The 25,586-nt window shown below is 40.5% G+C and overlaps 1 protein-coding gene across 3 annotated transcripts in view; it reads right to left on the bottom strand.

Annotated features, from left to right (window-relative positions):
- ubr1 (ubiquitin protein ligase E3 component n-recognin 1) overlaps positions 1-25,586 on the bottom strand; it is a 64,503-nt gene that overhangs the window by 21,478 nt on the left and 17,439 nt on the right. Inside the window, exons 2-25 of one of the 3 annotated variants that reach the window (XM_060934345.1) lie at positions 23,982-24,247; positions 21,927-22,005; positions 21,734-21,838; positions 16,422-16,549; positions 16,085-16,223; positions 15,892-15,954; positions 15,656-15,779; positions 15,219-15,326; positions 14,347-14,435; positions 14,159-14,257; positions 6,776-6,933; positions 6,595-6,694; positions 6,367-6,495; positions 5,029-5,209; positions 4,807-4,868; positions 4,584-4,694; positions 4,253-4,318; positions 4,030-4,131; positions 1,821-1,884; positions 1,509-1,633; positions 1,320-1,372; positions 1,104-1,206; positions 987-1,035; positions 595-749 (exon numbers count right to left, since the gene is read on the bottom strand). In XM_060934345.1, the coding sequence (XP_060790328.1) occupies positions 595-749; positions 987-1,035; positions 1,104-1,206; positions 1,320-1,372; positions 1,509-1,633; positions 1,821-1,884; positions 4,030-4,131; positions 4,253-4,318; positions 4,584-4,694; positions 4,807-4,868; positions 5,029-5,209; positions 6,367-6,495; positions 6,595-6,694; positions 6,776-6,933; positions 14,159-14,257; positions 14,347-14,435; positions 15,219-15,326; positions 15,656-15,779; positions 15,892-15,954; positions 16,085-16,223; positions 16,422-16,549; positions 21,734-21,838; positions 21,927-22,005; positions 23,982-24,247 (2,658 nt within the window). The remainder of the gene's footprint in view (positions 1-594; positions 750-986; positions 1,036-1,103; positions 1,207-1,319; positions 1,373-1,508; positions 1,634-1,820; positions 1,885-4,029; positions 4,132-4,252; positions 4,319-4,583; positions 4,695-4,806; positions 4,869-5,028; positions 5,210-6,366; positions 6,496-6,594; positions 6,695-6,775; positions 6,934-14,158; positions 14,258-14,346; positions 14,436-15,218; positions 15,327-15,655; positions 15,780-15,891; positions 15,955-16,084; positions 16,224-16,421; positions 16,550-21,733; positions 21,839-21,926; positions 22,006-23,981; positions 24,248-25,586) is intronic. The other 2 variants (XM_060934346.1, XM_060934347.1) reach the window with 2 other exon arrangements.

Here is a 25,586-nt window from a genome sequence, read left to right as displayed (position 1 = left end):
AATCAGAAATACACTCTACATTGCTAATGTGGTAAATGACTATTCTAGCTGCAAATGTCTGGTTTTTGGTGCAATATCTCCATAGGTGTATAGAGGCCCATTTCCAGCAACTCTCACTCCAGTGTTCTAATGGTACAATGTGTTTGCTCATTGCCTCAGAAGGCTAATGGATGATTAGAAAACCCTTGTACAATCATGTTAGCACAGCTGAAAACAGTTGAGCTCTTTAGAGAAGCTATAAAACTGACCTTCCTTTGAGCAGATTGAGTTTCTGGAGCATCACATTTGTGGGGTCGATTAAATGCTCAAAATGGCCAGAAAAATGTCTTGACTATATTTTCTATTCATTTTACAACTTATGGTGGGAAATAAAAGTGTGACTTTTCATGGAAAACACAAAATTGTCTGGGTGACCCCAAACTTTTGAACGGTAGTGTATACACACACACCAATATTATCGTGTCTACGACTCATGCATGATCACAGAATCCAAATAACACGCAATGTAGAAACACCCATACTAGTTAGCAAATACATACATAACCATCTGTCCAAACGAGGAGAGTAAAATGAAAGCAATGAGCATCAACATACCCTTTGGATCATGGCTTCAGTCCACAGAGCAGAACGTTCCTCAACTGCCCTCTGCAGCACTCTCCTCAACACATGGATGAACACATCACAGCAGAGCAGTCGCACTATGCTGGAGAAGGCCTGTGAGAAGGGAGGAGGTACTGGTGGCCTAAGAGCTGGAAAAAGGTTTTTAAAAAATTTTAATTAATAAATAAAAATTAGCAGCACCAAAAATTCCCTCAGGAGAATAACACTGGAAGCTATAGTCAGTACAGATGTGTTCGATTTTGTACAAGAGTCCAGTTTAGTTTCTGAGTAATTTATTAAGCTTAATGCTAGACCTATTTAATTTCCACCGAAAATATTAGACTTGTAATTTTTGGTTTAGTGTACAGTGTGCACTGCATTCATACCTTTGTCACTCCCTTCCTGGGCCCTTCTCTTCTTCTGTGCATCTTCAGCCTGAGATAAAGACGCAAACAGTTACACAAAAGGCGCATGGGGGGGGGGACTGTATGCATATACTGTACCTTGCTGTGTTGTGATTTGGTGTAATGGTAAAAGAAGGGGTTAAACTCCTTAAGACATTCTTTCTTCAATTCATATAAGCCATGACCAGAAACTCCTGGTTTCCTGAACAAGGTTGGAAAAATAAGTCAATAAATGAAATAATTAATACTTTTTAAAAATGCATAAAAAAGACCATCAAAAAGTTTTATTTTCTATTTTTCATGAGATTGACTCACTTGAACGTGGCAACTTTTGAGACAACAGTTTCAAGCCCAGTTTCCTGGTTTTCCTACAACAGGAAAACAGTTACATCGTTTTAGATGATGATCTATTAATGCATATTATCTTAACCATAAAACAGGCTTATTTTCATTTTTCACCATTACTTGACTAAATTTAAAAGTTACTGTGACAGGATCGCTTACATTTTCTGGCAGGCCTTTGACCATGCTACTGTGAGCCATAGGTTCTATACACAATAGATGAATCACTTCCCTCATCGTCACATCCTCTTTAGTCACATTACTGATTCCAGGGACATACCGCTCCCCTGTGTAAACCAATAAACATAATTCATAATTGCCCATCCACAAAAATTGGTTTGTTATAGGAATCCATAACACTAATCTGCAGTAATAATAGACAATATGTTGAGCAGTTCAACCAAGATCAAAATTATTGGGAAATACCACAGCAATGTTTTCTTTCTCAAAAACGTTTGTGCTGTATGGACTTGCCTGTGATGATAATCAACAAGTAGAGCATTTCTTCTGTCAATCTGTTCCACTGTTTCTGGAGGTCCTACAGGGAAAAAGGGCATAACTATCAGTAAAAACACTCTAAACACTAATAATGTATACAGGTAAAATAGCAACCCATTACTGCGTTTCATTTTAGAATTGACAATATGGAGCACTTGCATGTGACGTCACATCCACTCCAGATTGTAGACAAACGCCATCTTGTCGGTTAAACGCCATATTTCCGCCGTCTTTCCGACACTGACTTTCATTATTTTTCGCCGAAATATTCAAATATTACCGTGCCACAATGCCGGAGAGTTGCATGGCATATAAATGCCACAACAGGAGAGGTCAGAAAACGGGAAGTTAGTTTCATAGGCTCCCACGGGACCCTGACAGGCGTGCAAAATGGATTGCTGCTATCAGCCGGGCTGATCCAAACAACAACAACAAGGCATGGGTACCGACTGGAAAGAACGATCACTGGCGCCTGTGCAGTGACCATTTCATCTCAGGTTCGTCATGTATTTATTTCAGTATATCCATGTGGTTATTTGCAGCATAAGTTTATGACTTGCTTTGATAAAAAATTCCGGGAAGTGGGAGCCTGAGAAAAGGGTTGGGGCGGGGTGGATTGGGTCTTTAGCGGTGTGGTACGAAAAAAAACAGTAAAGAACTTATAAGAATTTACCACTGTCTTAGTAGTAAATCCTTATAAATATAAGGATAAATCTTTATAAGGATTTATAAATAAATATATATGCCATGTATGATTCAACCATAATCGGCTGGTCAGTGCTATGCTAGATACTACTGATATATCTAGCATCAGTTCTAGTGCTCAATACTTAAGTGACTTACCCGTCCAATGAGGATTGTTATTTTCTTCTTTACAAGATGCCACATCTTAGGGGGGCTGACAAATCCTGAATTTCTGTAGAGATAACTGTCCAAAGATTTATAAGCACGCAGTGCTTCACCACTGAACAGCGAGGGGAAGTTGATGAGGTAATTATACACGTCTGGGTATTCCACCTCCGGCAGTTCAATATCCACTGACACGGTCGTGAAAACTACGTCCGGTAAGCCATAAGGGTCACTAATCTGTAGATCGTTTATTTTAGACATATATCTAGTTATCTGTTCATTAGAAAAATGAGCCGTGTAGTCCGTCGGTTGAAATTGATCCATTCTGTACACGAGTGCAGCAGTATTCAGCTGTGTTGTTTGCCGACAAGATGGCGGCTGTTAACTTTCCGGTCACGTGACTGCAAGATCTCTATTGTTTGAAGAATTTAAAGGTAGACTGCCTTCCAGAGTTTTCAAGTGTAGGTCATAAAAAGAATTTTCCCTGACACCCAATTATTTTTGTTTAGTGGACTGAAAGCTACTGAATTCGAAATCACAGACTTCCAATTTTATTAGTTGTTTTTTTTAATAGAACAATTAATGAATTTAGGGCCATGTGGCCCTAAATTCTCTGCTATTTTTTCTTGCTTCAGCATGACTCAATTCAAGATACTACGTGATGCATCACGTGGTGAGCTTTCCCTGTTCATGCAAAGCATTGTGGGATACAAATTTGAAACAGGAGAGAAAAATGGAGGACGTGAGTGTGCGAATGAAACGTGAAAGACCGACTACAGTAACGGAAAGTGAGAAGAAAACATGTTACGTTGTGAAGGAGAGGAAACGCAGGACCGAACTAATAAATATCGGTGGCCAGTGAGCACCTCGGTATGATCAGCTGTTCATTTCGCGACAAGATGATGCAACCGTCAGTGCATGGTCAAGGTAAGCCTGCGCATGCGCACATGGACTTCCTCTGTCTGCTCGACTGCGCAAAGCGTGCAATTTCTTGCACGTTATTTGCTAGGGAATCCCCTCAAATTAAATAACTTCCCAGTCACAGAATGGCCTAATATTTTGTGAGATATTACAGAAATAAACATGTATAACAATGACCAAATTTCAGAGGGAACTAAATTTCACCGATTATATGAAATCGAAAGGCCGTCTCTCTTTAAATTTTACAGGACCTTGTATGCTTATGACATGGTAATAATTCATGGAGATGATGACTAAATTTGTGTTTGTTTTGTTTCTTGTATGCAACTACCTCCATTAAATAAATAAATAAATAAATAAAAGGACATAGCATGCTAGGTCGTCATGAAGCTGTTTTAAACACTTCAAAACAAACCTGATCTTTACTTGAGCAATTTCCATTAAACACCTCAAAGAGCTCAAACCTCAATAGAATGAGCATGATAAAGTGGTTGGCGTCCATTTTGGAAGCAGCAATCTGTAGGCGCGCAAAAAAAAAAAAAAAAAAATCCATTTTACATGTCTAATATTTATTCATTAGTTTATTGCACATACTGTGAGGGGGGGAGAAAACCCCACTAGAGGAGCCTGGTACATACCTGAATCATGATGATGTCTTTGTCGAACATCTCATCTCTGCATCTCACGTCCTGATAGTAGTACACCTATTCCAAAAGCAAATATCAAGACAACAGTCCACAGCAGTGCAAAGTGTTCCAGAAAAAGACACATCGTTTTGTAGACACATCAGAACAAATGAGAGCTCTTTTTTTTTTTTTAATTGTATAGTGATGTCAAAAGTAACGAGAATCTGTTTTGCAACTCCCTTCATCCATAATTATCCCTACTGCCTGTTTACAAAACTTCACTAATAAGTGAAAGCACAGAAAGGAGGGCAGAGAGGTAAACCAGTATTTGACATGATCTGACCTGGCTGATAAGGGAGAGGCCATTTCGGCGCCACATTTCTGCAGACACCTGAGCAGCTAGTACCACACAACGCAGAGAGAACTCGGCGAAAAACGGCAAGTCCATCTGCTCCTGAAAAATATACACAGCTCTATAGTAAAAGCATAACAATGACTGGTCGTATTTAGAGGGTGGGGGCACAAACATATTTTACGAGTTGCAAGATCTCACAGGATCTACTCACAGGATCCACAAAGTCAGGGAGGTATTTTACAGCTCCTGTCCGACACAACAGGACATACAAACCTGCAACCACACAGAAAATTGAACTGAACCCGTTTAACTGACTGTTCTAAGAACACTAATGTTTTTTTTCCTTTCTTTAAAATGTTTTAGGACATTGGGAAACAAATGATATGATTAAACTTCAACAACATATCAATCAAGACGATTTTCAGAAGCTCACCAGCCAGGAGTCTGGTGATGGGTAGGTGGATGGAGACAGCTTCTTGAGAGATTTTGTAAGCGTGAGTGTGGAGGATGTGCTTGCACATGTACCAGTCAGTGGGCTCACTGTGGAAGGGCTGATTGGTGCAGCGCTGAAGCACACGGTGGCACTCCTGAAAAGCTAGCAGTAAAACTCTTTCCTGTAAGATACGTAGTTTCACAAACAGTAGAGTGATTATACAGTGGTGATGACTGTTTCTCCAAAATGTTTCATCAAACCAGTGCGAACTACTCAGTACAGTTTTTCACAAATTAACAGCTTTTGGCCCCGGTCACACCGCCTGAACTTTGCTGGAGCGTTCCTTGAACGGTGGGGGGGGGGGGGGGGGGGGGGGCGCGAATTTCGACAACGCTCGTCACCGCGCACAAAATGGGAAAAAAATCGAAAACACGGGCGTTGGCTTAGCGGTGCACCGCTGAAGCCGGCGTTGCTTTAGCGTTGGTTTAGCGGTAGTGAGCGTTGGCGTTGGTATAGCGGCGTTCTGCATATGCGGGCTTTGGCTCGGCAGGGGTATAAAGTTGGTTTAGCACCAATCATAGCAAGTCTCTCAGCATCCATGGTGATACAGTTTTACTGTAACTTTGAGCAAATTCGATATAGATGAGGTCTGAACTCAACGGCAGCTTGATTCCAAATGAGCTCCTGGTCCATTTCTCCCCGTATTTATAGCCAAATTCTGGTCCCGCTCCGACACCTCTATACCAACGCCAAACCAAAGTTCATCGCCGCCATGGATAGCTGCTTCAACGCCCGACACCGTTCCAGCAACCCGCTCGTAAAACGCTTACAACCGCTCCACCGAAGTTTGTGCAATGTTTAATCGCCGCCCGGGCAACGCTGGCGAAGCAGCGGTGGTCCAGCGTTCAAGATTTCTGCATTAGCCTAGCGGACCCAAGCGTCCACAAACTTGCGTCTAGCGGTGCCAAACTTTGACTGGGCGTTGGTGGAGCGGGGGTGAACTTTGCCGGGGCGGAAAATTGCCCCCTCCTCACCGCTCACAATATTTTGTGCAGCTCAAAACTTTCGGAGCGGTAGGAGGGCCCCTCGAGAAACATCAGCGGTGGCCGAGCGTATACGGCGTTGCTTTAATGGGGGCCAACTTTTGTTAAACGGTGGTGAACAGTTACGAGCGGTGATGAATTTTTTTCACCGCTCCAGCAAAGTTCAGGCGGTGTGACCGGGGCCTTTAATATATGAAAAGCTGAAAACTGTTTGAGGGAAATCAATATCTGATTTGATGTGTTTTACAAAGCCCACAGAATTATTCTGGATACTAAGAGTCATATCAATGCTTACATCAGAGGAACACCAATCCTGAAACATGGACAGAATGTGGCGGAGTTGGATCTGAATGGTGAAACCCGCCTCCCATTCTGGCTCCACCTCAATGTGCTGACCAACCTGCCTTTTGAGTTCCTCCATTCCCTAGCACAAGGGAAGGGGAGGAAAAAAAAAATATTCAGGTCACAAAAAAAGTCATATGACAACACTTCTTTAGGTGAATCTTTATCTGAGGACTAGTACCTGCATGCAATTAAGGAATCCAAGAAAAACAGTTAAACCTTCCAGGAACTTTCCCCTTAACTGTTCTGTCCATACTGTGGGTTTACTGATTAAAATGTACCTGAAAAAGAAAACACAAAATTACTAAATTGCATGCCACTCTCTTTTATATCACCTATAGTACACCAACCCAAAGGCTTACTTGAGGTCATGGAATATCACATGAACCCTGGAAAACTTGTCAGAATTATAGCCCTGAAAATGGAAGCGTTGGTTGCTGTCCAGATGTTCCCTCAGCATATCCATAACCGTGTCAATAATCACCTTTATTACATTGCCTTCTTCAATCAGCTGCCTGGCCTTAAAAAGCAAACAAAGAAAGGAAACAGGAGGTATATAAATTATTCAAGACTATTTCCATATACAACGCCAAATCAGAAAAAGCTGGGACGGTATGGAAAAGCAAATAAAAAAAGAAAGCAGCAATTTCTAAATTTACTTTGACTTGTATTTCATTGCAGACAGTATGAACCCAAGATATTTCATCTTTTTTTTCTGGTCAACTTCACTTCAAGGGCGGCACGGTGGTGTAGTGGTTAGCGCTGTCGCCTCACAGCAAGAAGGTCCAGGTTCGAGCCCCGGGGCCGGCGAGGGCCTTTCTGTGTGGAGTTTGCATGTTCTCCCCGTGTCCGCGTGGGTTTCCTCCGGGTGCTCCGGTTTCCCCCACAGTCCAAAGACATGCAGGTTAGGTTAACTGGTGACTCTAAATTGACCGTAGGTGTGAATGCGAGTGTGAATGGTTGTCTGTGTCTATGTGTCAGCCCTGTGATGACCTGGCGACTTGTCCAGGGTGTACCCCGCCTTTCGCCCGTAGTCAGCTGGGATAGGCTCCAGCTTGCCTGCAACCCTGTAGAACAGGATAAAGCGGCTAGAGATAATGAGAATAAGATGAGAACTTCACTTCATTTGTTGAAATGGTGATTGTAACCATGATTTGTTACAAAATCAGTATCCAGAAAAGGAGTTACATCCACAAATGCCAGTTAAAGCTTTACTGTTTAACAGCTTTATTGGCCTTCAAACAATAAAACTACAAATTCACAAGACATGCAAATGAAACAAAACCATGAAAGAAAGAAAAAAATAAGCAAAAAAAAAAAGGAGAGTCCAAAAGGGTAGGCATGAACAGGACCTACAGTCCCATGCAAGGCACCTCCCTACTAAAACGTTAAAAATCTTGAAGGACTTGGGCAAAAGGAAAACACAAGTAAAATCTACTGTTGCCACTGGCAACCACAATTACAAAAGAGGCTCTACGAACAAGGTCCGTCAGTATCAAAGACATGAATTAACTGTTTCCTTGTACACATTAGTAACAAAAACCCTGAAAAGACTTTAAACTTAGGAAATTACTAGGTGTAGCTAATTTGCATATGAGGTACCAGAGTTTAGCATCATGACTGAAAAAAAGAGGACTGAAAAGTAGCAGTTTTACAAAAAGGTGTTCAAGTACTTAATTTCACTAGGCTGGGATCGTCGTGTGCGACCATGAATTACATATTTTAAGAAACTAGTATCAGCATGTCCATATAAAGCCTTATAAAAGAAAAACTAAGTCCTTACCCGTGTCCGAAATCATTAATTCGTCCACTACTCCTTACTCACTGTAGGGAATTACTATATAGAGGACTATATAGTGAGCTCATTGATAAAATGAAAAAACGCTTTCGGACACTAGCCTGTCGCACTGTTATTTACGTCATTACTGTCGCGCAATTAAAACATGCCAGATCAGTCAGCTGGTGGATTTTCAAAATAATAAATCCATTTTATACTGAGCATATCTCATATCATCTCTAGCCGCTTTATCCTGTTCTACAGGGTCGCAGGCAAGCTGGAGCCTATCCCAGCTGACTACGGGCGAAAGGCGGGGTACACCTTGAACAAGTTGCCAGGTCATCACAGGGCTGACACATAGACACAGACAACCATTCACACTCACATTCACACCTACGCTCAATTTAGAGTCACCAGTTAACCTAACCTGCATGTCTTTGGACTGTGGGGGAAACCGGAGCACCCGGAGGAAACCCACGCGGACACGGGGAGAACATGCAAACTCCGCACAGAAAGGCCCTCGCCGGCCACGGGGCTCGAACCCGGACCTTCTTGCTGTGAGGCGACAGTGCTAACCACTACACCACCGTGCCGCCTATACTGAGCATATTTCCCACATTAATAAATACAAAGTACTTTGTGTCTGCTGCATCTTTCGTTGTAAAGTGCCATGTCAGCATCTGACGTTGGCGACCACTAATCTGAAAGCACTACGATCAGCAGCCATGTGCAGCAGGTCAATGATCATCTTTCCTGTCGCCAACGTCAGGTCGTCTGTGAAGGCTTTCCTCGGTCTGCCTCTCTTTCTTTTACCTTCAATACGTCCTTTGATACACAGTCGTTCCAGTTGGTCCTCTCTAACAATATGGCCCATAAATCCAAGTTGCCTCTGAAGGATATAGTTCTCAACAGGCACTTTTTCTCCTGGACCATTTGCAAAATCGCTTCGTTGGTTTTCCGATCTATCCATGATATTTTCATCACGCGCCTATAAAACCACATTTCTGCAGCTTCTAACTGGTTCTTTCCTGCCGCGCTCATAGTCCAGGATTCGCATCCATATAACAATACAGACCAGACATAACACTTTAAGAATCGTTTCTTTGATTTGGTTGGGAGGGTTTTATTTGTAAAGATATTCCTTTTTTCCATGAATGCTTGCTTTGCCATGGCGATACGTCTTCTAATTTCCACTGTGCTTCTACCATCATGGGTAAGCATGCATCCCAGGTATTCAAAGGACTCCGTCTGTTGTAGTTTTTGTCCATCTAGAATGATTTCACACTTTGGGTTTTCAGTATTTGAAGAGAATACCATAGTTTTGGTCTTCTTTTTATTTATAAACAGTCCTCTTTTTTCACTTTCAGATTTCAGCTGCTTTAACATTCTTTCAAGACTGTCCTTGTCTTCAGTTAAAAGTACTGTATCATCTGCATATCTGACATTCTTCACCGGAACACCATTTATCTTGATTGCACTCTCTTCTGTTATTTTCCTCATAATGATCTCAGAATACAATGAAAAAAGATCAGGTAACATGACATCCTTGTCTGACACCTCTTTTGATAGGAGCCCAGTCACTAAGGTTTCCATTAATTGACATGGCAGCAGTCTGGTGCCAGTATAAGTTTTTCAATATTCTTCTGTCTTTGTAGTCAATATGTAGTGCTTTCAAATCTTCCATGATAAATTCATGTTTTACTTTATCAAATGCCTTCTCGTAGTCTATAAATGCGCAGTAGATATCTTTTTGCATTTCAATGGTCATACCAGGACGTCTGCATCTTTCAGTTCTTTTAAATCAAGACTGGATACTTTCTTCTTTGTCGCTGCCTTTTATTAAATCTAATTTGAGGCTTTTGATTTGATTTCTTTCAGCGTGACCACAATGCATGATGGGATATATTGCTTGGTTAGTGACCATCGGCTGTACACTACTTTTCGTGATGCATTGTGGGATACTTTGAGTGCACTATATAGGGTGCAATTTTCACTATACATTCGGACAGCACTACAAAATGGCGACCTCACTATATACTCCACTATATAGTGAGTAGGGAGTGATTTCGAACACAGGGGTTGACACTGCAGTCATAGGTAAGAGGTAACAGATCCAATTGAATAGGGGTGGGCGATATATCGAGATTTGCGATATATCGATATGTTTTATGAACACGAAAAAGATTTTGGCATATCGTATATATCGAGATAATGCTCTAAATTGATATGATTTCGCCACTGTGCTTAATTTCCTTCACTATGCTATGGTGCTGCCTGCCCCGCCTCCTTCTTGCGTTTGTACCCCCTCCCCTCGTGTGTAGGCGGCGTGTTAACTCATTCAACATGGTGGCGCCCACAGAAAGCCCGGAGGCGGCAGAACTCCTACCAAAAAAAAGGACAAATGGCTCCATTATATGGAGATATTTTGGTTTTAAACCGTCGGACGAACAACAGAAAGAGGTCTACTGCCGGGAATGCAAGAAATTGGTGGCAACCAAAGCGTCGAGCACCACGAACCTGTTCAACCATTTACAGGTACACCTTGCTGAATTTGGTGTGTCTGTTTTTTGGGGGTTGTTTTTCCTGCATAGATATCGAGATATAGCAAAAATATATCGAGATATTTTTTTTTCTCCATATCGCCCAGCCCTACAATTGAATAAGTCTTTCTTTATATGATAGTTCTCCTTGCTTGACTTGTAGGATCCAACATGTAGCTCTTCTCTGTATTCTTTTAGCTTTCTGTTTCAAATGTGCAATGCCAGGGGACCACACTTCAGTGGCGTAGCACATCTTATAGTTCACCAGGACAAGACATAACCTCCTCCTTACTTTCACATCAGTCAGCATAGGACAAGTATGTCGTAATAAACCAAGTAATTTGTTTGCTTTGGCAGTGACTGCATGCAAATGAGAGCCTTATGTTATTTTCCTTGTTATGGTTACACCTAGGTCTTTCTCTTCTTTCACGTCTAATATGTCCTAGATGATAGTCATAGCACAATGGATCTTTCTTGCGTGTTACAGTTAAGACCTTGCACTTAAATGCGTTGAACTTGATATTGTTTTGGAGACTACAGGAATCAAGGTTTGTTAGTGCCAACTGCAAATTCTCTGCATCGAGCTGTGATGAAATACTCCTGTAGAGCTTGGTGTCGTCTGCATAAAGAGCTGTCAGAGTTCCACATGGCACAACTTTTGGTTGATCGTTGATAAAAACAAATGAAGAGGACTGAGCCAAGCAGGCTCCCTTGAGGAACACCGGAGCGAACAGGTGTCTAACTGGAGGCGATGCCATCTACAACTACTCTTTGTTGTCGGTCAAGCAGGTAATTCTTGAACTGTTCACGTAGATGTCTGATCACTCCATAATTCTTAAGTTTTTCCAAGAAGGATGACATGGTTTACAGAACTGAACACTTTGGCAAAAACCAATACAAAATATCTGTTTTGTTATCTAGGTTTTTTCCCCCCAATGGTATGTAGAACTGTCAGCAATTGCGAAATGCATGATTGATTTTGCATGAACCCGTGTTGCAGTGGTGTGAAGCAATGTTTTAGATGATCTCACAGTCTTTTTCCAACACATCATTTGAGTACTTTGTTTAACACACAAGAGAGATCGGCCTGTAATTTGATAACGCTGGTTCTTTAAGGTCTTTTTTTTACAGACAGGCGTAACATTCGCTTTTTTCCATTATTTTGGTAAGCAAGCTGTTTTTAATAAATGGTTGAACATTAAGCACAGACTAGGGGCAATTTCATTAACACATGCTTTCAGAAGTCATGCTGGAATCCCATCAGGACCACAAGCTTTCATAATGTCGAGGTCATTTTGACAACTGGCAACTTCTTCGACTGTCAGTTATTTCAGACAAAAGCAAATGGTTTTGAATATTCATAGAGCTTGCGTTTACGTTTCCAGACGACTGTGGCGAAAAAAATGAGGAAAAGTTAACGCTTGGATTTCCTCGAGAATGCAGAACTGCCTTATGGTAACTCCAGAATAACTCTGGGTTGTCCTTAAACGATGTCTCGATCTTATTCAAGTAGTTTTGATGCTTCGCTCAAATGACATATTTTACTTCCTTGCTAAGAGCACGCAGCTTCATCTTAGGGGATGCTGTTTTATTTTGTCGATCTCTCCTCACTGCTTTGTATTTCTTTTGTAGACAATGATGGACTTCGGAGTCTATCCAAGGAGGCGAGTTAGTGTCTGACAACTTTTATGGGGATGACTTTATCAGCAGTCATTAGGAATAGATCTTTCCATTCAAGCCAATAGTCATCAATATTTTCAGATAATGTTGAAAGGTACGTGCTCTAGTAAGCAACACATTTCGTCAAAGTTCCCTCGTTTGAAATCATAGGCTCTGCATCGTACTGGCTTAGCTCGTTGAAAAACTGCAAAAAGGAAGCCTTATATTAACTGTGTCCAGAAGCACCATTGACTTCTCTGGGCTCGAAGGCCTCTGGGACCATTACACACCGAAAACGTGTATTGTGGTCAGACAAATAAATATTCCAGGTCTTTTTTTGGAAGAAATAGATGCTGTGCGCTCTGGACCAAAGATGAAAAGGACCATTCAGACTGTTAACAGCAAACATTCCGAAAGCCAGGGTCTGTCCAGGGATATTTCAAGAAGACAATGCAAAAATCACATTCTGCACACATTACAAAGGCATGGCTGTGATAGAAGAGGGTGCCTGTCCCCTCTGTCCCCAATAAAGAATGTGCAGCAAATTTTGAAACGACAAAGACCCTGTACTGTTGCACACCCCAAGACCTGTTTACAGGAAGAATGGGACAAAATAACACCTGAAACATTTCACCACTTGGTGCCTTCAGTCCCTAAATATCTTTGACGTGCTATGAGAAGGAATGGCAACATTATAAAATGGTGAATGCTTTACCATCCCAACTTTTTTTGAAATGTGTTGCAAGAATCAAAATCGAAATAAGCGTTTACTTTGAAAATAATAAAATTTATGAGGTAAATCATGAAATGTGCGGTTTTGTTTTGAGTGCAGTACAGGTCAAAGATCATTTACAAATCATTGTTTTCAGTTTTAATTTCAATTTCAACATATTGTCCCAACTGTTTCTGATTTGGGATTGTAGTTTTTTCTCAATTCTGTATCTCAATTCTTAATTCTCCCATGTGAAAAGATGGCATATTGAGGACTGTTTGTAAAAAGTGCATGCATGATGACCTAAGGCAAAAAAAAAAAATTTATACAATGCACATCTGTGTGTTAGGGTTATTATGTGTGTGTGTGTATATATATATATATATATATATATATATATATATATATATATATATATATGAGTGATTCCACGCTTATGGGTACTGAAATGGGGACATGAACTTATTTTTAAAAATTCACCTAAAACCATTTCTTTTTTTACCATCAGGTCACAAAACATGTAATCTTTAATGAATGATATGTTAAAAGATAACTTTAATTTTCTGAGATGTAATAAAAACATATTTATATGCCAAAGTCAGAACGTAACAGAAGTGTTGTGGACATATATATTCTCAATTTTAACAATGTAGAATTACTTTTTGAAACATAGGAAGGTGATGTTTTAGCAAATATAATTAATAAACATGTGTAGTAGAATAAACATACACATTCTTTCAATAAGATTAACATGGTATATAGCTAGATTGTAATTAATTTGTAACAGACGCGAGATGGACAATCGTAACAGACATCATTTTGGAACTCATAGGCTTGACTTTGGCATATAAATATGTTTTTATTACATCTCAGAAAATTCAAGTTATCTTTTAACATATCATTCATTAAAGATTACATGTTTTGTGACCTGATGGTAAAAAAAAGAAATGGTTTTAGGTGAATTTTTAAAAATAAGTTCATGTCCCCATTTCAGTACCCATAAGTGTGGAATCACTCATATATTTATTTATTTATTTATTTATTTATTTATTATTACCAGAGTAGGTACAGTGAAGATTTGTACAGACAAGGCTGTAATGGAGATGTTCCGATCATGGTCATCGCTGATGAAATCTTCCTGCAGCTGCTTGTAATGCTGAGGGAGAACACAAACAAACAGGACTCATACAAGTGTATTACGTTGTATTTTGCTATTATTTAAATCAAAGAAGGAATGCAATAAACCTCTGTGAATTTCATGGCAAACTGCCTCTTGTATTCTGTCTCCATCAGCAGGCTACAAAAAATCAATTCATGGATAACCTTGCGAGCTCCTAATTAAAGCAAGACACAGGCAGAAAAAATGAGTTTAAAAACATTACACTAAATCTTCAAAAAAAAATCTAACAATAGGAGAGACTTTGTTTATTCTAGCAAAAACTGTTCTCTTTATAGCAATTTTAAAAATAATAATTTCTCAAAAACATTGATGTCAAAACCCACAAAGAAGATTTTAAATTAAACACAAGCAAATATTTTCCCTAGTTTCTCCCAAATTAGGTCACCTGTCAGCCCCCCCCCAATCATCTGACACAATCCGAAGTGCAATCTATCCTTTTCCACATACATGTGAAATTCTACAATTCTCAAATGCTCAGAATTGGCTAGCATCACTGTGATTGACAGAGGACAGATAGCATTGTCATCCCTCCTACCCAGAAAACATGGCCAATTTTAGAACCTTCGCTTCCAGCCATGTCTGACTTTGGCAGCATCAGGATTCAAACTTTCGATCTCCCAATGACAAAGCGCACTCTTTTCTGTTGTGACACTCAGGAGCCTCCAAATTATCATCAATTACTTTGAAACAAGTGGTTTGCAGAAAGAAACTGCTCTACTTAAGTTCAAATAAATAAATGCATGTTTTAGCTCAAAATATGTGTTATTCTTTTCACATGTTCATATTTGGTCATTTTCATAAAAGGTGCCAATAATTCAGAAGGGCACTGTCTATACGATATTATTATACAAAGTTTCAACTCATCGTATTTTAAACAAAGCCAGTATAATGACAATGACTTTAAAAAAAAAATGATAAGCACAATTTATGAACTTGCCTTTGTAAAGTCTGGCATCATGCAACATGAGTCTGCTGATTAAACAAAGTTTACTGCTGTCAGCATTGGGCTCCAGAGCCACCTGGCAAAACACCTGCCTAAAGCCCACTGTGTGTGTGTGTGTGTGTGTGTGTGTGTGTGTGTGTGTGTGTGTGTTAGAGAGAGAGAGAGAGAGAGAGAATCATTCACAAAGGAAAACAAATTCAATGACAATCTTAGAAAAGAGAGGTCTTCTGACCTCCAATTGTTTTAACATGTTTTTGAAGCATTTAGCCGATATGGAACTCTTGGTAGGGTTGTTCGAAATGTTGAAAAAGTTGCATTTTAGAAATAATTCCCAGTTACCATTTCAAAACAACCACTGGTACCAATTAGTTTAACCAATTTCTTACAACTGTACATTTTGCTTCCACAAGAATACTAGGATTACAGTATACCCGAGTAGCCAATGATCTGCTGGAACCAGGTACCCAGCCTGAGGGCAAAGATTTGGTGAGCCATGACAGCTGAATGCAGGAGCTCCACTCGCAAGGGCTGCTCAGTAATATGCTCCGAGCTGGACTGCAGGTTCAATATAAAGAGAACAGTTAGAGTGAACACTCTGGTTGTCCTAACACCCAAGAACATGAAGGAAAGAGTAAAGGATTTGAGTACAAATGCTAAAACGGTTTACCATTATAAGCTCTTTAGCATGTCGACAAGATCTCAGGCTTCCTCTTTTGACAGCTCTGCGTCCCTGAATCAGGGATGAGACAAACACAGGTGCTCTTCGATGAGAAAATCTTTTTTCTTGCACGTTTGACCCTTCACTATTTTTTAAAAAGCAATACATTTGCATGTACATGCACATGTGTTGAATATAGTACCTCCTTGTCAATGAGAGCAGTGTGTGCATGAGCTTCAGAGTGGTTACAGTTGATGGCCCTTTGAAGAGTGTAGATCACATGATCATACGAGTGGTGTTCGTCATTGTAAAGCACACAGTAGTACGTGTTCTCCTTTGATCTAATGACAACAATAAATACAAGCATGTTCAAGCGAAATTCATTTTCCTTTTGGATACTACATTTCTAGAACATCAGTAAACAGGCGGTATATTTATTGACAAACTTGGTGTACAGGTAACACTTGTGTAACTCTGGAAAAATAAAAGAAGAACGTATTTCTGCGAGGGAGTTGTTTAAAGAATCCAGTTTGGCTGACCTAGGTTCCATCTCTTCTGGGAGCTCATCCCCTTCCTCCCACACCATCAGGTCGGTGACATACTGCAGCAGAACCTGGAACAGCACCTGAGCACGTTCTTGCAGCGCAGCCTCCAACACACACTCATCCTGAAACAGGGACACACACACACACACACACACCATTGTCTAAAACAGCCTCCAGAACTCATACTGTACTATAGAATCTTATCAAAGCTGACTTATCAGTAGTACACTATATTGCAAAAAGTTTGTCCTGCCCATCACCACCTGATCATCACACGCATAAGCTTGCTGAACATCCCATTCCAGAGTCAGTCCCCCTCTTTGCTTTAATAATAATTTCCACTCTTCTGGGAAGGCTTTCCACTTGATTTTGGAGGGTGGCTGAAGGGATTTGCTCATTCAACCACAAGGCGCTAATGTCGTGTGAGGAGGTCTGGCGAACAGTCAGCGTTCCAGATCATCCCAAAGTTGTTGGGACTGAAGTCAGGGCTCTGTGCAGGTCACTCAAGTTCTTCCACTCCAAACTGAGTACACCATAACTTTATAGACCTTGCTTTGTGCACAGGGGCATTGCCATGTTGGAACATGTTTGAAATTATAATGCTAGACAAGCCTTTCAATTACATAATTTGGGCTACACCCTGTATTTCGGCTTTTTCCGTCGTGAAACAGGGTAATTTGGGCTTTTCTGCACGCACAAAGTGCTGTTTTCCCAGTGCTCTGTGTTTAAACCTGCTGCTGCTTTTTTAGCTACAAAGTAGGGCTGAACGATTTTAAGAAAAAATTGAATTGCGATTTTTCTGGCAGATATTGCGATTTCGATTTCAACCACGATTTTTTTTCTTTAAATCAAGTTTCAGTGCAAATTAATTAATACAATGAATTCCATAAAGCTAATGCAAGAATGAAAACTGAGGTCAACAGATTTCAAATGTAGGCCTGTTTATTAACATTGAGTGCCTGAGGAACAAGTTATAATAACTTAAAATAATAAAAAGAGAGCCATCTTTCTTAAGTAAACTTTTGCTTCTTTTACTTTTCCCATCTACAACATATCAGACTTAAAAAAAAGGTTGATCAATGGCTCAGCAGCATCAAAATATTGCACTTTTGTAAAAGAATGTAGATAAGCATTATAAATTATAACTAGAGCCAACAATTCCCCTGTGGGAAATAAGAGTGATGCAGTGGCTGTAGCAGTCGCTATTGCAGGGCCCCTCCCTCCTGTGTGTGTGAGAGAGAGAGAGAGCAGCCCCTCCCCCACCCGCGCGCTCAGACACAGAGAAAGCGCACTTTTTCCTCACAGTGCTCCCTCCAAACAACGGGGATTTACACGAAAACGGAAGGAGATATTCACAAAATTCTTTCACACTGAGTGCCACAAGGCTTTCCTGAACGTAATTTTTTTTGTCTGTAGTGTAAAAAATGAGGACAATTTATTGACGAAACAAAACATGGGTCAGTTTAGGAGCACTGAGAAAAACCGCGGCTTTGACGATCCCAAAATCGTGTTGTCTGAGATCGCGATTTTCGGTCGAAAACGATAGATCGTTCAGCCCTACTACAAAGTTATGAATAAATAAAGAAATCTATAAATGTTATTTTTACCTTTATTCCAAAATGTCTACAGCATTAATCCCTCTTGATGTACATGACAAAAATGATTAGAATACAGTTAGCTAGTATTTAAAAGATGTGTTGGGGCCTGAGGAGAGCCTGGAGGAAAGCAGCTTGTGAATGAAAAAGCAAGTTCTGCACTGTTGCCATCAAAGACACATATACCCCTTTTCCACCAAATCAGTTCCAGGGCTGGTTCAGGGCCAGTGCTAGTGCTGGTTCACAACTCGTTCAACTTGCGAGCCAGCTGAGAACCAGTTTGCTTTTCCATAGCTCGCGGTGCTAAGGGAAGACACGTCATTACGTCGCTGTATACGTCAGTTACGTCGCTACGTTTGCATAAACCTTGGTGCGAATATCGAAGCAAAAACAACACGGATGAAGCAGCAGCAGCAGCAACAACAACAATAATAATAATAATAATAATAATGGCTGACTTCGCGTTTGTACAGCTGCTGCTTCTCATCGCTTAAAAATGGCGACCTTTTGTGGTCTTGTTATTGTTGTTGGTCTTAACAACTCCGCCCCCCGCTGACGTAAGCGGTTCTTTCCTCTGGCCCAGCAGAGAGTTGGTGCTAGCCTGGAACCAGTTTTTCTGGCCCCAGAGCCAGTTCTTTGCCAGTGGAAACAGAAAACCCGGTTCCAAACTAAGCACTGGCCCTGAACCAGCCCTAGAACTGCTTTGGTGGAAAAGGGGCAGTACTGTACCTATAGCAGACCTGTGACACAAAAGGTTTTTCAGTCACATCACAAGAATTGGCAGTGCAATTCACAGTGTGTAGTCAGGTAAAAGATCTTAGTTTAAATGAAAGGCCAGTGTCTAAGACCATCAACAACAAGAGGATCAAGCTCCAAGTCACTGATTCCACCCACACTTACACAACTGTGTGTATTTAAGATGCAAGCTGTATCTTAAATACACACAGTTGTGTCCTGAATAGCTCTCTTTTATTCAGTCTTTTACCTGATTTAAATCATATGACACTAGGTATCAGAGAGATATTGCAGTTGAGGTCAGATAATGTGGGATATAGGGTTATTTTTAGGTTTTTAAATGATACAGGAATTATTATTAGAATTTAGCACAATAGGGCAGTAAACATTCTTGTTCACACTCCAGTCCAGAAGGTGGCGGTAATGCACCTAAAAGCTGTTTGCCAACCGCCATAAAACAATATAAAAGAAGAAGAAAGATGATTTCCAAATCCCGCTCTGGTCATTGGTACGCGAGTCACGCTCCTCCACGAAATCATGGCGTGCCAATCGCTGTTGATGGAGAATTCGTGCTCTGCGCGAGGCTTACAGCTAGTTCGACGAACCCGGAACAACGTGGGAATGGTGCGGATTTCGCTTCAATTACGAGAAATACATGCTAATTCTTGCTAATTTCTGTTTTTAAAGAAGAAAGTCAAGACATTGGGTTTTATGCAGCCAAGTTTATTTAATCAAACATTTCGGGGTTTTTTTTTTTTTTACTTTTGGTAACATATTTTGGGTGCTTGACCTTAATTTGGGCGCCTATGACGGTTTCATGTAATTGAAAGGCCTGCTAGACAAAGAAATTCTCGACAACTGTGTGTTTCTGCAACTTGGTGGCAATAGTTTGGGGAAGGCCCACATATTGATGTGATGGTTTTGTGTCCACAAACATCTGATCATGTAGTGTAGATTTCATGTTAAAGTTGGGGTAGCCAGTTCCACAAGCTCTAAATCTGGGATCATCAAATGCATCACCAGAACACGAACAAAGCTTTAAGATTTCTGTGGCCCTAACCCATCCTCATACACATTATCCCAGCAATATTGTATCACACTGAAGATCATTAGTGTAGGACCACAAACTGAAAAACATACTCATGTGAACAGCCCAAAATGCTCAAGGCAAGGCAAGTTTATTTATATAGCACATTTCATACACAATGGCAGTTCAATGTGCTTTACAGAAGTAAAAACAAAAACAGTAAACAATAGAGAAATAAAATTACATAAAATAATTTTATTTTTATTCTAAAACAATTAATTAAAAGAATTAAAAGAAAATAAGAATTAAACAATCGTAGAAACAAAATAAAATAAAGTAGAAATAGGAGGAGAAAAAAAAGAAACCAGCAGAATAGAATAAAGAATAAAATAGAATAAAGTTAAAATTAAAGTAAATTTAAAACATGCAGAGAAAGTAAAAATTATAAAAAAAGAAGACAATATTAATTATTTAACAGAAAGCATCTGAAAACAGCTTGGTCTTTAACCTAGATTTGAAGCTGCCAACAGCAGGAGCATTTTTAATGTCCTCTGGCAGTTGGTTCCATAGCTGTGCTGCATAGTAGCTAAAAGCTGCTTCACCATACTTTGTTTTAACAACTGGTTTTAATAGTAAATTTTTCTGTTTTGATCTGGTAGATCTGATTAGGTTAGGCCGCCGCAACATATCAGAGAGGTAATTGGGCCCTGTACCATTTAGAGATTTGTACACCAGCAGCAATGCTTTAAAATCAATTCTGTAGCTTACTGGAAGCTCAGGAGACAGTGTTGTTAGGCTATGTTTCTCAAATAAATAAATAAATAAATAAATAAAGAGAATGCAAGTTTGGAGGAAATGCTACTGAAATAGCATGTCGAGCAGCAGCTTTTTATGCAAATTGTACTTGTAAACATTACTAGATAAAACTTTACCTGTTCACTGGCTAGATGATACTGTCTCAATTTTCTGCATGCATATTTTTGACTTCAATTTTAATTCTGTCAGTTTTCTGTTAACACAAGGTTACTGACAGCAAAAAGCATCGGTCAGTCAACAATATATGAAGCAAAAGAAAATCCCTCATACGCCAAAAATCTGAAGTCCATTTAAATTATACATGATGCTAAGGTGCTCAAAACATGTAACTCATATTAATGAGACCGCAAACAGTTCACATGTGTATGTTAGGCTCTTCACATGCAACGTAATACCAGAAGGTTTTAACATCAAACATTCAGGATCTCTACATGAAAGCAGAGATTCAAAAATTCGGGTATGAAAGGCTTCTGAGCAGGCCAACACGTCTGCTGTTTGGGTCAGTGGAAGCGTGTCATGGTTTATATTATGCCTGTTCTGGTCTCAGGATGGTGACAAAAGCCAGGACATGGAGCATAGCAGACATCTGCTCTTTTCCGAGCAGATGTGACAACTCTCTGACCATAATCTTATCACTGAGCGTCAGCTGAGTGACATGCACACTGAAGAAAACCTCCTTCCAAGACAATGTCCCAAAGGAAATGCTCATAACTATATGTCTATCACCAAGTCGGAGCTCAGCCGAGCTGCTGACAACAGTGAATGTTGTCTTTGCACACTGTACAATCAAAGGTTTCCTTTCTTTAAACCCTAATAAGAGCCGAATTAGGATTACACTTTTTACGTAATGCATGTCTCAAAAAAATATTACCTACCAAAAAAGAGAATGCTTGAATAATAGTGATATCATAACATTCATCAGCTCTGACACTGAAGCTTCTTAGTGGCACAAGCCTGTCCATATGTCACACAGCCTACTGTTTTCCCAGGCCAGCAAAGAACAGTGCGTGTTCTGCAATCATCCTCTGACCTCAGGGGAGGAAGTGAGCCCATACTAAACAGGATGGAAAATCACTATCCTAAAAAAAGCCTCAAAATGAGTTTTGGGGAAAAAAAAAAAAAACAGGCCTTACTGTTTCCATGGCCGTGCCGGAGTCATGTTGGGAGCAACAGGGGCCGGTTTTCCAGGCCTCCAAATCGCCACAGTCACAGAATCCTCCTCCTGATGATGCATGCATCTAAGATAAAAGCAGATGGTTAGTAAAAATTCAGCAATAAGCATTATGAGCATGTAAAAGTGCGCACTAAGGAGTTTTAATAACTGACCTTATAGCGGTGGCTTTTGTGTACACTGTTCTGAAAGCAGTCCATACACAGCACACAGGTGGGGTCTATTGCACAATCCCTGGAAACACATAACAGAATCAATATGCTGCTCATAAAAATAAATAAATAAATTCAGACCATCATGTGACATATTCTGCACAAATTAAGTGTTACTGGCTTGAACATAACCTACCCACTTTCAGATCTGAGGGTTTTAATAGTACCGATATACAAACCCCGGTTCCAAAAAAGTTGGGACAAAGTACAAATTGTAAATAAAAACGGAATGCAATAATTTACAAATCTCAAAAACTGATATTGTATTCACAATAGAACATAGACAACATATCAAATGTCGAAAGTGAGACATTTTGAAATTTCATGCCAAATATTGGCTCATTTGAAATTTCATGACAGCAACACATCTCAAAAAAGTTGGGACAGGGGCAATAAGAGGCTGTAAAAGTTAAAGGTACAAAAAAGGAACAGCTGGAGGACCAAATTGCAACTCATTAGGTCAATTGGCAATAGGTCATTAACATGACTGGGTATAAAAAGAGCATCTTGGAGTGGCAGCGGCTCTCAGAAGTAAAGATGGGAAGAGGATCACCAATCCCCCCAATTCTGCACCGACAAATAGTGGAGCAATATCAGAAAGGAGTTTGACAGTGTAAAATTGCAAAGAGTTTGAACATATCATCATCTACAGTGTATAATATCATCAAAAGATTCAGAGAATCTGGAAGAATCTCTGTGCGTAAGGGTCAAGGCCAGAAAACCATACTGGGTGCCCGTGATCTTCGGGCCCTTAGACAGCACTGCATCACATACAGGCATGCTTCTGTATTGGAAATGACAAAATGGGCTCAGGAATATTTCCAGAGAACATTATCTGTGAACACAATTCACCGTGCCATCCGCCGTTGCCAGCTAAAACTCTATAGTTCAAAGAAGAAGCCATATCTAAACATGATCCAGAAGCGCAGACGTCTTCTCTGGGCCAAGGCTCATTTAAAATGGACTGTGGCAAAGTGGAAAACTGTTCTGTGGTCAGACGAATCAAAATTTGAAGTTCTTTATGGAAATCAGGGACGCCGTGTCATTCGGACTAAAGAGGAGAAGGACGACCCAAGTTGTTATCAGCACTCAGTTCAGAAGCCTGCATCTCTGATGGTATGGGGTTGCATTAGTGCGTGTGGCATGGGCAGCTTACACATCTGGAAAGACACCATCAATGCTGAAAGGAATATCCAGGTCCTAGAGCAACACATGCTCCTATCCAGACGGCATCTCTTTCAGGGAAGACCTTGCATTTTCCAACATGACAATGCCAAACCACATACTGCATCAATTACAGCATCATGGCTGCATAGAAGAAGGGTCCGGGTACTGAACTGGCCAGCCTGCAGTCCAGATCTTTCACCCATAGAAAACATTTGGCGCATCATAAAACGGAAGATACGACAAAAAAGACCTAAGACAGTTGAGCAACTAGAATCCTACATTAGACAAGAATGGGTTAACATTCCTATCCCTAAACTTGAGCAACTTGTCTCCTCAGTCCCCAGACGTTTACAGACTGTTGTAAAGAGAAAAGGGGATGTCTCACAGTGGTAAACATGGCCTTGTCCCAACTTTTTTGAGACGTGTTGTCATGAAATTTAAAGTCACCTAATTTTTCTCTTTAAATGATACATTTTCTCAGTTTAAACATTTGATATGTCATCTATGTTCTATTCTGAATAAAATATGGAATTTTGAAACTTCCACATCATTGCATTCCGTTTTTATTTACAATTTGTACTTTGTCCCAACTTTTTTGGAATCAGGGTTGTAGAAAGAAATACTACAGGAAGCCACTTTGAATGGTGAAGTTCATTAACCAGACAGAGATACTCTATTCATCACTGCTTCCAGTCCAAAAATATTCCTAACACTTAATCCAGAAATTAACTCATGTTTGAACCCTCTATTTTAGATGTGTTTTTCTGTCACCTATTTTGGCTTCTTTTAAAAGGTAAATTCTATGCAAATGTGAATCCACCCAGCTCCAACCTGCAGGAGTAGACTGTCTCGCCCTCTTTAAAAACACGTCCACACTGCTGAGAAGACGAGCCAACATTTCTTTGCTGAAGTTTCTCTCGGCCGACACTAGGGTCCTCCCCAAATAGGAAGTACTCCAGAGGCTGTAAGATGCATTCCTGTATTCGTTCCTCCTCTTCCACTAGCTGGGGTTCAGCCTGCAGGCAATAAATAAGGGGGACCTTCTCTGCCACATACTGGAGTATTGCAGACCGCTGGTCTGACGCCTCCCACCATCTCTGAAGAAAGATATTTGCATCAATGAATCATCTTAAAATTAAGGTGACCAGATTTCTGAGAAGAAAACCGGGGACATTTTCGACTCGGCGGTGAAAATATCTTTGTAATGGGGGGGGGGGGGGGGGGGGGGGGGGACATTTCTGGTTTTCATGTATTTTGATCATGCATTGCATAAAAAGTGGGATTTTCCTCACCAAGTGCACTGTAGGCCGATTCTGCAACTGCTTTAGGTTAACATTCATTAAAAATAATATGAAAATCTCTGGTATGGGTACATAGTTTAGATTTACAGACTCTTAAAGTGCTGATGACACGAACATGACTCTATGCAATTTCTTAAACTATACAACATGGCAAACATGTTAGATTTCTGTTATAATTACGTGAAAAGAAGCTGTTGTTACGCGAATATCCAACTTTTAATTGCACAGCGCAAGAAAACTGGGTCCGTGGCTCGCGGCCATGCTGTGACGTCAGCGGAAGAACACGCTGCGGTTCACTGGCTGTTCTACTCTGGTTCTACTCAATGGAAATGGCGCATGAAAACGCCGGTGAACTCTCTAGTGCTAGCTCTTCCTCTTCTGGGAGTCTAGAATTGTGTTGATCTCTTCCGAATAGAATCTATGATAGCCTACCCTCTTTACCCTTTGCCTCTTGTTGCTAGGCGGCAGTTACATGAAAGCTGCAAGCTTTCACAAGCAAATACATGACTGATATCACGCCGACTTTATGATTACATTTATGATTATCATGTAGAATCTATAGCTCTACGTACCTTTATCTTATGTCGTTTCACAACACATGTTCTGACAGGAGGACTGTCTTTGGATCCGGCATAGCTACTAGTAGACCCCCTCCGGAATACTAGCAGTGTTGCCAGATTGGGAGGTTTCCCGCCCAGTTGGGCGGTTTCAAGTGCATTTTGGTGGGTTTTGAACATATTTTGGGCTGGAAAACGTCAGCAGTATCTGTTGCCAGATACTGCTGACGTTTTCCAGCCCAAAATATGTTCAAAACCCACCAAAATGCACTTGAAACCACCCAACTGGGCGGGAAACCTCCCAATCTGGCAACACTGTGTAGGCACTGCTGATGGTAGTAACACACGTTTGTGCTGAACTGAACACCCAAGAGATTCTTTTAAGCTGGGAAGGGTGTCAAAACAATCCAAATCGAAGTGTTCAGAGCACAGGACGGATGTTGGTGAGGGCTCCCACTTGTCACGAGTGCGCCTGACTTGCTTCACCCACTTCGCATGCAGCTCGGGATCTCTGGGAAACTTGAATAAACTTACCCCATCCTTGTGGGTTTTGGAGCAAAAGCCGGCAACACAACTCG

This window comes from Neoarius graeffei, chromosome 11 (genome assembly GCF_027579695.1).
Source record: "Neoarius graeffei isolate fNeoGra1 chromosome 11, fNeoGra1.pri, whole genome shotgun sequence".
NCBI lineage: Eukaryota > Metazoa > Chordata > Actinopteri > Siluriformes > Ariidae > Neoarius > Neoarius graeffei.
Note: the sequence above shows the minus strand (reverse complement) of the source record. Positions and strands in the feature narration are given on the sequence as shown.